Below are 15,961 nucleotides of genomic sequence, written 5' to 3'. Positions count from 1 at the left end.
AGTGACCCAAAACTTGAATCAAACCCGGGTCCCTGGTGCTGTGAGGCAGCGGTGCTAACCACTATGCCACAATGCAGTAATCCAGGGGAACAGGATTAATTGTTGGAATACACAGTGATATGTTACAGAGCAGAAATCCAGGAGAACTGGATTAATTGCTGGATTACACAGTGATATGTTACAGAGTCTTAAAATCTGAAATAAAACAGTCAATGCCAGAAATAGTCAACAGGCTCAGCAGCTTCTATGGAGGTAAAAACAGAGTGAAACATACAGCTAAACATCCATATGAATGAGGAGCAGCAGTGGACCATTGGGACCCTCTGCTGCAGCATTTGACAAGATCCCAACTGATCTGATTGTGGCCAGAACTCCATTTTTCTGTCTCCCCCCCCCCCCCCCCCCAAATCCTCTGACTCTCTTGTCAATCAAGAATCCATTTATTCAGCCTTAAAAATATTCATTGACTCTGCCTCCACTGCTCTCTGGGGAAGAGAATTCCACAGACCAAAGACCCTCTGAGAGAGAGTGAAAAATCTCGTTTTCTCTGTCCCTAACGTCTCAAGCGCTCTCCAGAGCCACACAGGGAAAATCAGGATAAAAGCAAATTACAGTGAATGGTGGAATCTGAAACCAAAAGAGAAAATGCTGGAAAATCTCAGCAGGTCTGGCAGCATCTGTCAGGAGAGAAAAGTGCTGACGTTTCGAGTCCAGATGACCCTTTGTCAAAGACTGACCTCTGAAGAATTGAGAGAGGGAGGTGGAGGAGACAAAATGAAAGATCTGCAAACTGACAAAATGTTTCACGGCCCAAGACCAAAGCGAGTGGTAATGGGACAAGTAAAGACCACAAAAGATGTTCTGGATGAGGTGTGAATAGCCGGTTAGCAAAAGTCTGAATGTAAAGTAAACAAGAGGGAAATGAGGTGAAAAAAGCAGCAACGAAACACAGAACACAATGGGGGCAGAGATTGTGGTGTAAAATTGTTGAGCTCAGTTTTGTTCTGAAGGCTGTAAAGTGTCTCTTTTAGTTGCGAGAAATAATATTATATTTCCCAGTTCCGATGACAGGTCACATTCAGTCTGTTTCTCTCTCCACAGAGGCTGCCTGACTTGTTGAGTATTTCCAGCCTAAAGAGAAAACGCTGGAAAATCTCAGCAGGTCTGGCAGGAGACAAAATGAGCTGAGGTTTCGAGTCCAGGTGACCCCTTTGACAAAAACAGCAATTTGCTTTCATTCATGAATAATTCCAGCGTTTTCCGTTTGATGTCAACCAGACAATGTGTAAGAATTGTCACACCTGGAACAGATGTCTCTTCCTCAGGACACCCCAGCTCGGGTCTGGGTGGCCGGGTGGGGGAGGGGGGGGGGGGTAACGGTCACAATTTTATATTTGTGTCTGGTGCGAATAATACCTTAGATTAAACGGAGAAGTTTTTTAAACTGAGGAGAGTAACTGCATTTGGGCGCTGACTTTAAACAACATTAACAAGCCAGGGCTGCTGGAGAAACATTTGGGGATTTGTGAGCAGTCAGTTCCGGCTGGTTTGAAGTGAAATCCTGTCGGTGCTGCGGCAAATCTGAACTCAAACCAGACAAACTGGAACCGCTGGGTTAGAGATTCCGGGTGTTGGGATGTGGAGGCTGGGGGAGGGGGAGATGGCGGGAAAACTCTGAGCCTGACTTCAGACAGGGTGAGCGGGGTAAAGGGGAGGATTGAGAGAGTTAATGTGGGAGTCAGGGACAATAGCAGAAGGTGGGAAGCTCTGGAAAGGAGCACGGAGGGTAAAGGCCGTCAAAGAATGCGTGTTTAAATGAAGATAAAAGCAAAATACTGCGGGTGCTGGAATCTGAAACAGAAACAGAAAATGCTGGAAATCTCAGCGTCTGTGGAGAGAATAGAGTTAATGCTTCCAGTCTGGATGATCACAGATGCTGTCAGGCCTGCTGAGGTTTTCCAGCACTTTCTGTTTTTGATTAACTGAAGGTTCAGCAGGGAAAGAAGCAGGGAACTGAACACACTGAACCCAGGGGGAGGGGGTGACCCAGGATAAGGTACAGGCACAGTTCAGTGAGGCTCTGCAATGTCCATCAACACATCCACATTCAGACCTTAGAGCGCCAAGGGGGAGGGGAAGGAGAAACTATTTGGGGCACAGCAGGAGGTCACCCCTCCCCCCACTCTGGGGTTCCACATCCCTCCCACACCTGGATAGGGTTGGCTCAAGGTGCAGGAAGCTGCAAGCTGAGAGGCTGAGCTGTGAACTGGGCCGGGTTGGGGGTTTGAGTGACAGTCCTGGGGCTATATCAGGACAGGAACTGCCACAGATTCCCCCTTTTTCCTGGGACGTTTCAGTGGAGCTGTGTTGGTGAGTGTTTGTAATCTCTGTCTCACTGTCTCTGTAATGGGGGTGGGTTGTAGATTGCTGTGAGTGTTAGACTAAATAACCTCTCCTCATGCTGCCAGTTCCAGTCTGCAGACTCCATTTCTCAGTCTAGTCTGCTGCTCTGTCTCTCTCTCTCTGTACTTTGCTGCAGTGCTCCACATTCTGAGCAACATCCAGCCCATTGTTATCACCCGAAATTTGCGGCAAACTACCTTCACTGTGGCACAGCGGTCAGCACTGCTGCCTCACTGAGTCTGGGTTCGATTCCAGCGGTGGGTGACTGTCTCTGTGGAGTTTGCACAGTAAGAAGCCTCAGAACACCAGGTTAAAGTCCAATAAGTTTATTTGGAATCAAAGCAAATTACTGCGGATGCTGGAATTTGAGACCAAAAGAGAAATTGCTGGAAAATCTCAGCAGATATGGCAGGATCTGTCAGGAGAGAAAAGAGCTGATGCTTCGAATCCACATGACCCTTTGTCAAAGCTTTGACAAAGAGTCATCTGGTCTCGAAATGTCAGCTCTTTTCTGTCCTTACAGATGTTGCCAAACATGCTGAGATTTTCCAGCATTTTCTCTTTTGGTTATTTGGAATCACGAGCTTTCAGAGCACTGCTCCTTCATCAGCGCTCTGAAAGCTTGTGGTTCCAAATAAACCTGTTAGTCTTTAACCTTGTGTTGTGAGGCTTCTTATTGTGCTTACCCCAGTTCAGCGTTGGCATCTCCACCTCATGTGTGGAGTTTGCACAATCTTCCTCTGTCTGTGTGCATTTCCTCTGGGTGCTCCGTTTTTTCTCTCATAGCCCAAAGATGTGCAGGTTAGGTAAATTTGTCCCTTGGTGTCCAAGATATGTAGTGTCTAATTTGATTTATTATTGTCGCATGTTCTGGGATACAGTGAAAAGTATTATTTCCTGCGTGCTATACAGAAAAAAAGTAAATTGATAGAGTACATAGGGGGAAAGGAAAAGAGTAGGGTGCAGAATATATTGTTGCCGTTCCAGTACAGACTCGATGGATCGAATGGCCTCTTTCTGCACTGTAAGGATTCTATGATTAGTGAATTCTGGCGAACAACTTTTGAATGGAGGGGTTTCTGAGGCGCCGAGCATTGTGGGAATTGTGACCGCCATTAGTCAGTGACTAACTCTAAATGTTTAATTGCAGACTGAGGGCAGGTCAGCAACCTGAACCCTCAATTCTGTTTGTGACTCTCACAGGCTGTCTGGCCTGATGACTATCTCCAGTATTTATTTTCTTTGTCCCAGAAACAATCTCTACAGAGTTTTGTTTCTGTGTTACTGTTTTATAGGTTCGAGTTTAGAAACACAGTTAGGAGCTGGCTTAAATCAGGCTGTCTGTTGGATGCAGAACTCAGTTCCTGGTCCCCCGTGTGGGTTTTTTTATTGTTGTTTCAGTCTGAACTCTATTCATAACTTGCCTCTGTGGGTTCTCTCTCAATCCTGCTGCGTTTTTCCTGCACCTTCTCTTTTAATTTTAAGTGGAACATTAATATCTGCTTAGTACACAGGCCAATTAATCACAAATTCAGAGGAACGTATTAAAAAAATTAATTCATCTCAATTGCACCAGATAGTTTTCTATTATGTCTTTGACAATGGCGCCGTTAATTCCCAAGCACGCCTGCGGGTGGGAAAGTGTCCTCTTCATTCCACAGGAGCCTATTGCGCAGGCGCAGTGCTGAATCTGGAGTGTGCGCAGTGCCACTTTGCTCGGAGCCCTGCGAGTGCAGGGTACGCTTTTTCCAGCGGGTGAGAGTCAGTGTGGCGGAGGGAGGAATGGAGTCGGGGTGGGGAGGGAGCGGAGGCTTCAGAAATGCCCGCTCCAGGTTGCAAGGCCTGAATAAGACCATGCCGGTTCCGGGTTTGCAGCTCCCGGGGTTTTTTCCCGCGAACAGGCTCCGGTTTTCGGTCGCCATCTTGTTTCAGCGGGGAAGGAGAGCGCATGCGCTGCCGTCGGTGGCGGGTCACAATGGGCGTGGTTTCAGGGGCTGGTTCAGAACCTCGACCTTCAGAGGGACAATAGGGAGCAGGGCGCTTGCGCAGCTATCCAAGAACATCGGAATAAGAATTCGAAACAGGAGCCCGTCATTCGGCCCATCGAGCCTGCTGCATCACTCAATAAGATCATGTCTACTTTGGAGAGGCTGGATAGACTGGGACTTTTTTCTCTGGAGCATAGGAGGCTGAGGGGTGATCTTAGAGAGGTTTATAAAATAATGAGGGGCACAGATCAGCTAGATGGTCAATATCTTTTCCCAAAGGTAGGGGAGTCTAAAACTAGAGGGCAAGGGTTTAAGGTGAGAGGGGAGCGATACGAAAGTGCCCAGAGGAGCAATGCCGGGCAAGGTGGTGGAGGCGGACACACTGGGAACATTTCAGACTTATCTAGATAGCCACATGAACGGAGTGGGAATGGAGGGCTACAAAAGAATGGTCTAGTTTGGACCAGGGAGTGGCACGGGCTTGGAGGGCCGAAGGGCCTGTTCCTGTGCTGTATTGTTCTTTGGTCACCCTATTATAGAAAGGATATTATTAAACTAGAAAGAGTGCAGAAAAGATTTACTAGGATGCTACCAGGATTTGATGGTTTGAGTTATAAGGAGAGGTAGGATAGACAGGGACTTTTCTCTGGAGCGTAGGAGGCTGAGGGGTGATCTTATAGAGGTCTATAAAATAATGAGGGGCACAGATCAGCTAGATAGTCAATAGCTTTTCCCAAAGGTGGGGCAGTCTAAAACTAGAGGGCAAGGGTTTAAGGTGAGAGGGGAGCGATACGAAAGTACCCAGAGGAGCAATTTGTTCACACAGAGAGTCATAGAGTCAGAGAAGTCTACAGCATGGAAACAGGCCCTTCGGCCCTCCTTGTCCATGCCGTCTTTATATTCAAATCCCAATTGCCCGCATTTGTCCCATATCCCTCTATACCCATCGTACCCAAGTAACTGTCTAAATGCTTTTTAAAAGACAAAATTGTACCCGCCTCTACTACTACCTCTGGCAGCTTGTTCCAGACACTCATCACCCTCTGTGTGAAAAAAATGTCCCTCTGGACACTTTTGTATCTCTCCCCTCTCAACTTAAACCTAGTTTTAGACTCCCCTACTTTTGGGAAAAGATATTGACCAGCTGATCTATGTCCCTCATTATTTTATAGACCTCTAAAAGATCACCCCTCAGCTTCCTATGCTCCAGAGAAAAGTCCCAGTCTATCCAGCCTCTCCTTATAATTCAATCCATCAAGTCCCGGTAGCATCCTCGTAAATCTTTTCTGCACTCTTTCTAGTTTGATAATATCCTTTCTATAATAGGGTGACCAGAATTGCACACAGTATTCCAAGTGTGGCCTTACCAATGTCTTGTACAACTTCAACAAGACGTCCCAACACCTGTATTCAATGTTCTGACCGATGAAACCAAGCATGCTGAATGCCGCCTTCACCAGTCTGTCCACGTGTGACTCCACTTTCAAGGAGCTATGAACATGTACCCCTAGGTCTCTTTGTTCTGTAACTCTACCCAACTCCCTATCATTAACTGAGTAAGTCCTGCCCTGGTTCAATCTACCAAAATGCATCACCTCGCATTTGTCTAAATTAAACTCCATTTGCCACTCGTCAGCCCACTGGTCCAATTGATCAAGATCCCATTGTAATTCGATAGCGTGGTGAGTGTCTGGAACAAGCTGCCAGAGGTAGTAGTAGAAGCAGGTACAATTTTGGCTTTTAAAAAGCATTTAGATAGTTACATGCGTATGATGGGTAGAGAGGGATATGGGCCAAATGCGGGCAATTGGGACCAGTTTAGGGGTTTTAAAAAAAGGCGGCATGGACAAGTTGGGCCAAAGGGCCGTTTTCCATGCTGTAAATCTCTATGACTTTGCTACCCCCACCCCATCCATACCCATGAGTTTCTTGTGGTTCAGAACCTCAGCTTTGAATATATTCAATGACCTGCCTCCAATCCTCTCTGGTGAAAACAGAGTTCCAAAGATCAACAGGCCACTGAGAAAAAAGATCTCTCCATCTTAACCTTAAATCCTTTATTTTTCCTTGATTCCCACACCAAAGGAAACATCCTCTCAGCATCTACCTTGTCAAGCACCTTATATCATATGAATCATAGAATCCCTACAGTGCAGAAGGAGGCCATTCAGCCCATCAAGTCTGTATCCACCACAATCCCACCCAGGCCCCATCCCCACAACCCCCTGCTTTTACACTGCTAATCCCCCTGACACGAGGGTCAATTTAGCATGGCCGGTCCACCACACCCGTACATCTTTGGACTGTGGGAGGAAACCGGAGCACCCGGAGGAAACTCACACAGACATGGGGAAAATGTGCAAACTCCACAAAGACAGTGACCCAAGGCCGGAATTGAACCTGGGACCCTGGTGCTGTGAGGCAGCAGTGCTAACCACGATGCCACCCTTAAATTCCCAGATGTTTCAATAAGATTATTTCTCAGTCTTCTAAACTCCAAAGAGTACAGGCCCAAACTGCTCAACCTGAAAGGAATCAACCAACTGGATCTTCTCTGAACTGCCTCCACTGCAATTTTGTCCCACTAAAGTAATTCTGTGCAAGCAATAGGAGAGAATGTTTTGAATTTCTGTTCTGGACAAATGCTGATGGATTTTGGAAACTCCTTTTACAGGGGGTTAGAAGGGGAGGATTTACTCACAGCAAACTCAGACCAAAAGAAATGTTTGTCTGTCCTGAATTACAAACCTTGAATTACACCTATAACTTTCCTCATTTACACGGCGAAGATTTGAAGATTGCAACATTTTGCCCGGACACCAAACTCTCTGAGATCTTTGCAGATGTAGACTCCAGCAGATTTAAAATGTTGAAAACAGTGAAATTGTTTTGGGGTGAGTGTTGGTGAGCATTAATTTAAATTTAGAGCATGCTCTGATTCCATGGATCTCGGGCTATTGTGGCTCCTTTGCCAATGGTGCAGTATTAGTGTCATTGGACTAGTAATACAGGGATCCAGGGCAATACACTGTGAACCCTGGGTTCGAATCCCACAATGGCCAGATGTTGAAATTTGAATTCAGTACAAATCTAGAATTAGAAGTCCATTGATGACAATTGTTGTAAAAATTCATCCAATTTAATAATGTCCTTTAAAGAAGGAAATTACCACATCCCCCAGCAATGCAAGCCACTCAGTTCAAGGGCAATGAGTTATGGGCAATAGATGCTGACGCAGCCAACACATAGAGTCCTAGAGCAATACAGCACAGAAACAGACCCTTCGGCCCAACTGATCCATGCCAACCATGGTGCCCTCCCAGCGAGTCCCAATTGCCCATGTTTGGCTCATATCCCTCTAATCCTTTCCAATTCATGTACTTATCCAAATGCTTTTTAAATGTTTAAACCTGCTGTTTGAACCTGCCTCAACCACTTTCTCTGGCAGCTCATTCCATGTACACACCACCCTCTGCATGAAGACGTTTCCCCTCAGGTCCCTTTTAATCTTTCCCCTCTCACCTTAAACCCATGCCCTCTAGTTTTCAATTCTCCTACCCTGGCAAAAAGACAATGTGGGTTCATCCTATCTATGCCCCTCATTATTTAATACACCTCATTATAGTCACCCCACATTCTCCTACGTTCGCAGGAATAAAGCCCTCGCCTGTCCAACCTCTCGCGATCACTCAGGCCCATTAGTCCCGGCAACATCCTCATAAATCTTCTTTGCACTCTTTCCAGTTTATCAATGTCTTTCCTGTAACAGGGTTACACAAACTGTACACAATACTCCAAGTGCAGCCTCACCAACGACTTATACAACTATAACATAATGTCCCAACTCCTATACTCAGTGCCCTGACTGATGAAGGCCAGTGTGCTAAATGCCTTCTTCACCATTCTGTCTACCTGTGACGCCACTTTCAACAAACTATATACTTGTACTCCTAGGTTCCTCTGTTCACCAACACTCCCCAGGGCCTTACCATTCACTTTATAAGTTCTACCCTGATTTGACTTTCCAAAATGCAACACTCACACTTAAGACCATAAGACATAGGAGCAGAATTAGGCCACTCGGCCCATCGAGTCTGCTCCGCCAATCAATCACGGCTGATATTTTTCTCATCCCCATTCTCCTGCCTTTTTCCCATAACCCCAGATCTCCTTATTAATCAAGAACCTATATATCTCTGTCTTAAAGACAGTCAATGACCTGGTCTCCACAGCCTACTGCGGCAAAGAGTTCCACAAATTCACCACTCTCTGGCTGAAGAAATTCCTCCTTACCTCTGTTTTAAAGGATTGTCCCTTTAGCCTGAGGTTGTGCCTCTGTACTCTATTATTTGTACTAAAATCCATTTGCCAATCATCGACCCACTTCCCTAACCGATCAACTGATCAAGATCCCCCTGTAATTTTTGATAACCTTCTTCACTATCAGCGATACCTCCGAATTCAGTATCGTCTGCAAACTTACTAACCATGCTTTTTATGAATTTTTAAACGGCCATCCATTTCTCTGTTTCACCTCTGCCCTCCCTGATCAGCTCTCTGCCATTGTCTACCTTCCTCTGCCTCTAATAATGGGTGTATTTTAACTATTATTTCCGCAAGCTATGTCTTGATGAGGTCTTTACCACTTCACAACTCTATTCACTGCTGATTTACCAGCTTAGTCTTACAATGTTCAGGAATTGTTTCTCTTCCACTGGAGATCATTTCCCTTCCACTTCTAACAACAAAGAACAATACAGCACAGGAACAGGCCCTTCGGCCCTCCAAGCCCATGCCGCTCCTTGGCCCAACTAGACCATTCTTTTGTATCCCTCCATTCCCACTCCGTTCATATGGCTATCTAGATAAGTCTTAAACGTTCCCAGTTTGTCCGCCTCCACCACCTTGCCTGGCAGCGCATTCCAGGCCCCCACCACCCTCTGTGTAAAATATGTCCTTCTGATATCTGTGTTAAACCTCCCCCCCTTCACCTTGAACCTCTGATCCCTCGTGAACGTCACCACCGACCTGGGGAAAAGCTTCCCACCGTTCACCCTATAATTTTATAATTCATAATTTTATACACCTATTAAGTCTCCCCTCATCCTCCGTCTTACCAGGGAAAACAACCCCAGTTTACCCAATCTCTCCTCATAACTAAGCCCCTCCATACCAGGCAACATCCTGGTAAACCTCCTCTGTACTCTCTCCAAAGCTTCCACGTCCTTCTGGTAGTGTGGCGACCAGAACTGGACGCAGTATTCCAAATGCGGCCGAACCAATGTTCTATACATCTGCAACATCAGACCCCAACTTTTGTACTCTATGCCCCATCCTATAAAGGCAAGCATGCCATATGCTTTCTTCACCACCTTCTCCACCTGTGACGTCACCTTCAAGGATCTGTGGACTTGCACACCCAGGTCCCTCTGCGTATCTACACCCTTTATGGTTCTGCCATTTATCGTATAGCTCCTCCCTACATTATTTCTACCAAAATGCATCACTTCGCATTTATCAGGATTGAACTCCATCTGCCATTTCTTTGCCCAAATTTCCAGCCTATCTATATCCTTCTGTAGCTTCTGACAATGCTCCTCACTATCTGCAAGTCCTGCCAATTTTGTGTCGTCCGCAAACTTACTGATCACCCCAGTTACACCTTCTTCCAGATCGTTTATATAAATCACAAACAGCAGAGGTCCCAATACAGAGCCCGGCGGAACACCACTAGTCACAGGCCTCCAGCCGGAAAAAGAGCCTTCCACTACCACCCTCTGTCTTCTGTGACCAAGGCAGTTCTCCACCCATCTAGCCACCTCCCCCATTCTGAGCTTATATTGACCAACAAAATCTGATACATTTTTATTCCCTGTAATTCATTCTGCCCACCCTGAAACGTTAATCTTCTTTCTGTCTAAAAGGATGGTCTCTTTCCTCATGTTCACAATTAAAGGGCAGGAGATGGCTGACATTTAAGGGGACAGTAAATTAATATAGGACAGAGATATGTCTAGTGTTATTATATGGTACCCAGATTAGATATATTATTTATGTTTCTGTAATAAAATACATTTATTATTATTTCTTGCATTGTAATATAATGCTGTAGCGATGTTATACATTTCCAATCATAAAGTCATTACAGCACAGAAGGAATCCATTTGGTAACTCGAGTCCATGCTGACTCTCTGTATAACATTCCAGTCCCATTCCCACTCTATATCCCCATTCTCCTGAAAGTTTATTTCCATCAAGTGCCCATCCACTTTCATTTTTAAATAGAATCCTGTTCTGAATTTCTATCCTGCACTGACACTGATGATATGTGTAAACTCATTTCACAGGATATTGAAAGAGGAATCACAGCCCGAAATCTCAAACATCACGTCAGATCTGACAGAGTCATATTCCTTGGGAGCTGAATATCATCGGACTTTGAATCTAGAAGGAAAAATGTTTGTCCGGTCTGTTGATTTGAAAAGATTTCAAACATCAGTGTGACTGGAAAAGCACCAACACTCTGCCACACTCGAGTGAGAGTGTTCCAGCGCACTGACTAAAGAGCTTTAACCAGTTACACAGCCTGAATAACTATCACACCATTCACAGCAGGGAGAGACTGTACCCGTGTTGTGTGTGTGGATGAGGCTTCAATTGATTGTCCACACAAGACAAAGGCAAGGACACCTGCACCATGGAGAAACCATGGAAATGTGCAGACTGGGAAGAGATACAGATACCCAAATGAGCTGGAAGCTCATCAGCGCAACCACACTGGGGAGAGGCCCTTCACCTGCTCTCAGTGTGGGAAGGGATTCACTCAGTCATCCAGCCTGCAGACACACCAGCGAGTTCACACTGGGGAGAGACCATTCACGTGCTCTCAGTGTGGGAAGGGATTCACTCAGTCATCCAGCCTGCAGACACACCAGCGAGTTCACACTGGGGAGAGGCCATTCACCTGCTCTCAGTGTGGGAAGGGATTCACTCGGTCATCCAATCTGCGGGCACATGAGCGCATTCATACTGGGGAGAGGCCATTCACCTGCCCTCAGTGTGGGAAGGGATTCACTCAGTCAACCCACCTGCGGATACACCAGCGAGTTCACACTGGAGAGAGACCGTTCACCTGCTCTCAGTGTGAGAAGGGATTCTGTGATTCATCCAGCCTGCTGTCACACCAGCGAGTTCACACTGGGGAGAGGCCATTCACCTGCTCTCAATGTGGGAAGGGATTCACTCGGTCATCCTGCCTGCGGACACACCAGCGAGTTCACACTGGAGAGAGGCCCTTCACCTGCCCTCAATGTGAGAAGAGATTCAGTCGGTCATCCCATCTGCTGAGACACCAGCGAGTTCACGAGTGATTCCAGGGGTTGGATTCTGCTGTTATTGTTTCTGCTCTCAATTACATCCAGGACTGCATTTTGTTCATTCTCACAGTTGGTCAATGGGGAGGGTCGGGGGGTTTCTTTCTGCTGGACTGGCCGGTCTCATGACTTTGCCTCCAGTGGACTGATGCTCTTTGAGTCTTGTTGCGAATACCTGGTTTCAAATTTCAGACGGATCACAGAGCGACAGGGTGTTAGGAAGTTAAGAAATAGTCACTATTTCTGTTTGAAACTCCCCCAGATGTCCATCCAATTTCCTTTGTAATTGTTTATTGTCTCCACTTCCTCCACCCTCGTAGGCAGCGAGTTCCAGGTCATTATCATTCGCTGCATCAATATATTCTTCCTCATATACCGCCCCCCCCCTCCCCCCCCCCCCGCATCTCTGACCCAAAACCTTAACTCTATGCCCCCTTATTCTTGTGCCATCAGCTAATGGGAACAGCTTTTCTTTGTCCACCTCATCTAAACCTGTCAGAGTCTTGTCCACCTCTATCAAATCTCCCCTCAACCTCCTTTCCTCCAAGAGGAACAACCTCAGCCTGACATCGACAATAAAGAACAAACTAACAGAATATGTTAGTACCTGAAATCAAATGGGAATGTTTAATTTCTGTTTTAAAGATATTGTGAATATATTGTCCTGGACAATAAAGGAATTGGAATAACTCACCTTGGGTGTGGTTGAATGGAATATATCAATCTGGTATCCACCTACAGTCTAGTGAAAGTTTTGGAATGTGTAGCTGGAAATCCCTCCCTAACAGCACTATGAGCGTACTTACACCTCAGGCATTGTAGCAGTTCAAGAAGGCAGTGTTGGTGCTGATCGTGGCCAAGGCAGCTACATACAGCCACATATTCTGTTATAATTGAAGGACTGCAGATTGAATGTGAGGCATTATGGGACTGGACTATCTTGACCACATTCCTGCGACTGCTCAGTTTCTGCAATCACGGACCATTAAACTGCTTAGCAGGGCCCCAACAGAGGACTTGGTGAGAATATTTACTCAGAATGAGTTAGAATTAAACTGGGGCGGCACGGTGGCACAGTGGTTAGCACTGCTGCCTCACAGCGCCAGGAACCCGGGAACTAAGAACAAGAAACTTATCGATTAAAATGATTAGAGAATAGAGCCAATCTTTCGAGTCTGGATGACACTTCGTCAGAGCTCTTATAAAGGGTCATCCAGACTCGAAATATTGGCTCTATTCTCGCTCCACAGATGCTGTCAGACCTGCTGAGATCTTGCAGCATTTTCTGTTTTTGTTTCAGACTCCAGCATCCGCAGTATTTAACTTTTATGATAAAATGATTCATTCTGATTGGAATCCCCACGACCCTCCCGCAAAACAGAGGGAGTGGTGGCAAAGGGAGAAAAAGGATAAGGATGATAAAGTCTGGGTTCTGATTCTCTGAGCCCATGTAGGATTAACAAAATGAGTGAATCAGTTTATAAAGAACAGAAGTTACCCATCCCTAACAAAAACTGATCAAATTAAGTTGGTTGAGGAATAAAACAAAAAAATTAATAGATGATGTTTAAAATCATTTGTTTTGTTTTAAACTTGTGTAAAGTGATGTAATTGTGTGCCAAGTTTTTGCTGCTCCCTCCCCACCCCTTTAGGTTCTGTTGAAAAGTTAACCCTTTCAGCAGACAGTTCATTTGTTTTTAAATCGCCTGAAGACTCATCTGTCTATTTTAGTTCATAATTGAAGATTTATGGGAATTGGCTAAGATGGTCTTTTGACATTTTTAAAGTATAAAAAAGTGGTCTTGAGAAGGCAATTTGGGAGAGAGGTGGAGAGAAATATCTTTACAGAGAGGTGTGGAGAGCTGTTGGTTTTACAAGTTATCCATGTTTTTGGAGCGGTCACTTCATGTCCTGGTCTGAGAGGGATGGAGAGAAGTCTGTTCAATTGTTAATGTTAAACTTTCTCTATTAATTGTTAATTGACATTCTGTTTTTTTATCTTTCTGACTTGTTACATTTTTAATGATTAATAAACTTTCTGAATTCATGATTTAAAGTATTCTTTCTTGCCATATGGTTAAGACACTGGAACCTGGTGTGATTTACAATTAGGGAGGTTATTGTAAACAAGAGAACCCCCATAAATCTTAGTTCAAATAAATCAAAGTTCTGACAAATGGAATGTTATCCTTTATTATTCCGGACAAATGTGAGGTAATGCATTTTGGAAGGTCTAATACAGATAGGAAATATACAGTAAATGGCAGAACCCTTAAGAGTATTGATAGGCAAAGGGATCTGGGTGTACAGGTACACAGGTCACTGAAAGTGGCAACGCAGGTGGAGAAGGTAGTCAAGAAGGCATACGGCATGCTTGCCTTCATCGGCCGGGGTATTGAGTTTAAAATTTGGCAAGTTATGTTGCAGCTTTATAGAACCTTAGTTAGGCCGCACTTGAAATATAGTGTTCAATTCTGGTCACCACACTACCAGAAGGATGTGGAGGCTTTGGAGAGGGTACAGAAAAGATTTACCAGGATGCTGCCTGGTATGGAGGGCATTAGCTCTGAGGAGAGGTTGGAGAAACTTGGTTTGCTCTCACTAGAGCGATGGAGCTTGAGGGGAGACCTGATAGAAGTCTACAAAATTATGAGAGGCATGGACAGAGCGGATAGTCAGAAGCTTTTTCCCAGGGTGGAAGAGTCAATTACTAGGGAGCACAGGTTTAAGGTGCGAAGGGCAAGGTTTAAAGGAGATGTACGAGGCAGATTTTTTACACAGAGAGTGGTGGGTGCCTGGAACTCGTTGGCGAGGGAGGGAGTGGAAGCGGATACGGTAGTGACTTTTAAGGGGCGTCTTGACAAGAACATGAATAGGATGGGAATAGAGGGATATGGTCCCCAGAAGGGTAGGGGTTTTTAGTTAAGTCGGGCAGCATGGTCAGTGCAGGCTTGGAGGGCCGAAGGGCCTGTTCCTGTGCTGTAATTTTCTTTGTTCTTTGTTCTATTACGAGAGAAATTGAACACAGGAGTAAAGATGTTGTAGTCCAGTTATACAGGGCGTTGCTGAGACTGCATCTTGAATACTGGGTGCAGCTTTGTCTCCTGTTTAAGAAATGATACAAATGCATTGAAAGTGGTTCAGAGGAGGTTTGATAGATTGCTTCCCAATTCTTGACCCTCACAGGATAAATTTTGTCTGATTTTTCTTGTCTTCATCTCTGACAAAGAGTCATCCTGACTCAAAATGTTGTCTCTATTCTCTCTCTACAGATGCTGTCAGACTTGCTGAGATTGTCCAGCATTTTCTGTTTTTGTTTCAGGTTCCAAAAACAGCAGAATTTTGCCTTTATACTAATTCTTGTTGGATAAGGACATCAAAAGTATCGGGTATAGCACGAGAACGCAACACAAACAGATGTAAATGATGTAAATAAACGGTGGAGCCGACTCAAAGGGCCAAATGGCCGACTTCTGCTCCGATGTCGAATGTTGGTCACAGATTCCTGAGAATTGTGAACCAAGGCTGGAAGATTCGCCTTGCTTGTGTTAGTGGGAAAATGTCCAGGAGAACCATCACTGTGAAGGACAGTTCTGGGATTAAAGGTTGCCAGACTGGAAAAGGAAAACAATGGAAATAAACCCTTGGGGAGGAAAGAATCACTTTGGGCTGGTTTTTGGAGAAAGAGTATGAACATTCCAAGTTAGGGTAAAATATATCCATTGAGTGGATATTTAATGGTGTTAAGAGTAAAAGGGCAAAGTTCAATTTTACAGTTTAAGGGCTATGTTCCCTATAAAAAAGTGTTTAATCATTGTTGCTTCCAGTTTGTTGGAATAAACATCAGAAAACTTGAAGTTTTGTCGTGTGATTCTTTAATTTGTTTACTGGGTTTAGAATTCATTTTTTAAAAATTGTTGATCGTCAGAGATGTTAACAGTTCATTTAAAGCCACACGTTTCGACGTCCCATTTGAGCCTGGGGCACCTTTCTGTCTCTCTATTGCTCGTGTTAATGACAGCCAGGTGACAGAGCTGAGGGCTGAATTTAGCTGAGAATAATGGGGCCTACGCCCCAGTTGGGAAACTGCCCTGGGCGTCGCACTAATTGAGGGACAGGGAGGTGCTGGAGGACTGAGTGGGAAATGGGCCTCCAACCAATTGTTCTATCTGTCACTCAGAGCTGAAGAGAAACCTG

The 15,961-nt window shown here is 45.1% G+C and overlaps 1 protein-coding gene across 1 annotated transcript in view; it reads left to right on the top strand.

The window, feature by feature from the left end:
- LOC144484535 (uncharacterized) overlaps positions 1-15,961 on the top strand; it is a 303,312-nt gene that overhangs the window by 254,012 nt on the left and 33,339 nt on the right. Inside the window, 1 exon segment of the mRNA XM_078203050.1 lies at positions 11,144-11,689. Within this exon segment, the coding sequence (XP_078059176.1) occupies positions 11,144-11,689 (546 nt within the window).

The sequence above is a fragment of the Mustelus asterias genome, unplaced genomic scaffold (assembly GCF_964213995.1).
Source record: "Mustelus asterias unplaced genomic scaffold, sMusAst1.hap1.1 HAP1_SCAFFOLD_114, whole genome shotgun sequence".
In the NCBI taxonomy this organism is placed as follows: Eukaryota; Metazoa; Chordata; class Chondrichthyes; order Carcharhiniformes; family Triakidae; genus Mustelus; species Mustelus asterias.
This window is presented reverse-complemented; position numbering and strand designations above follow the sequence as displayed.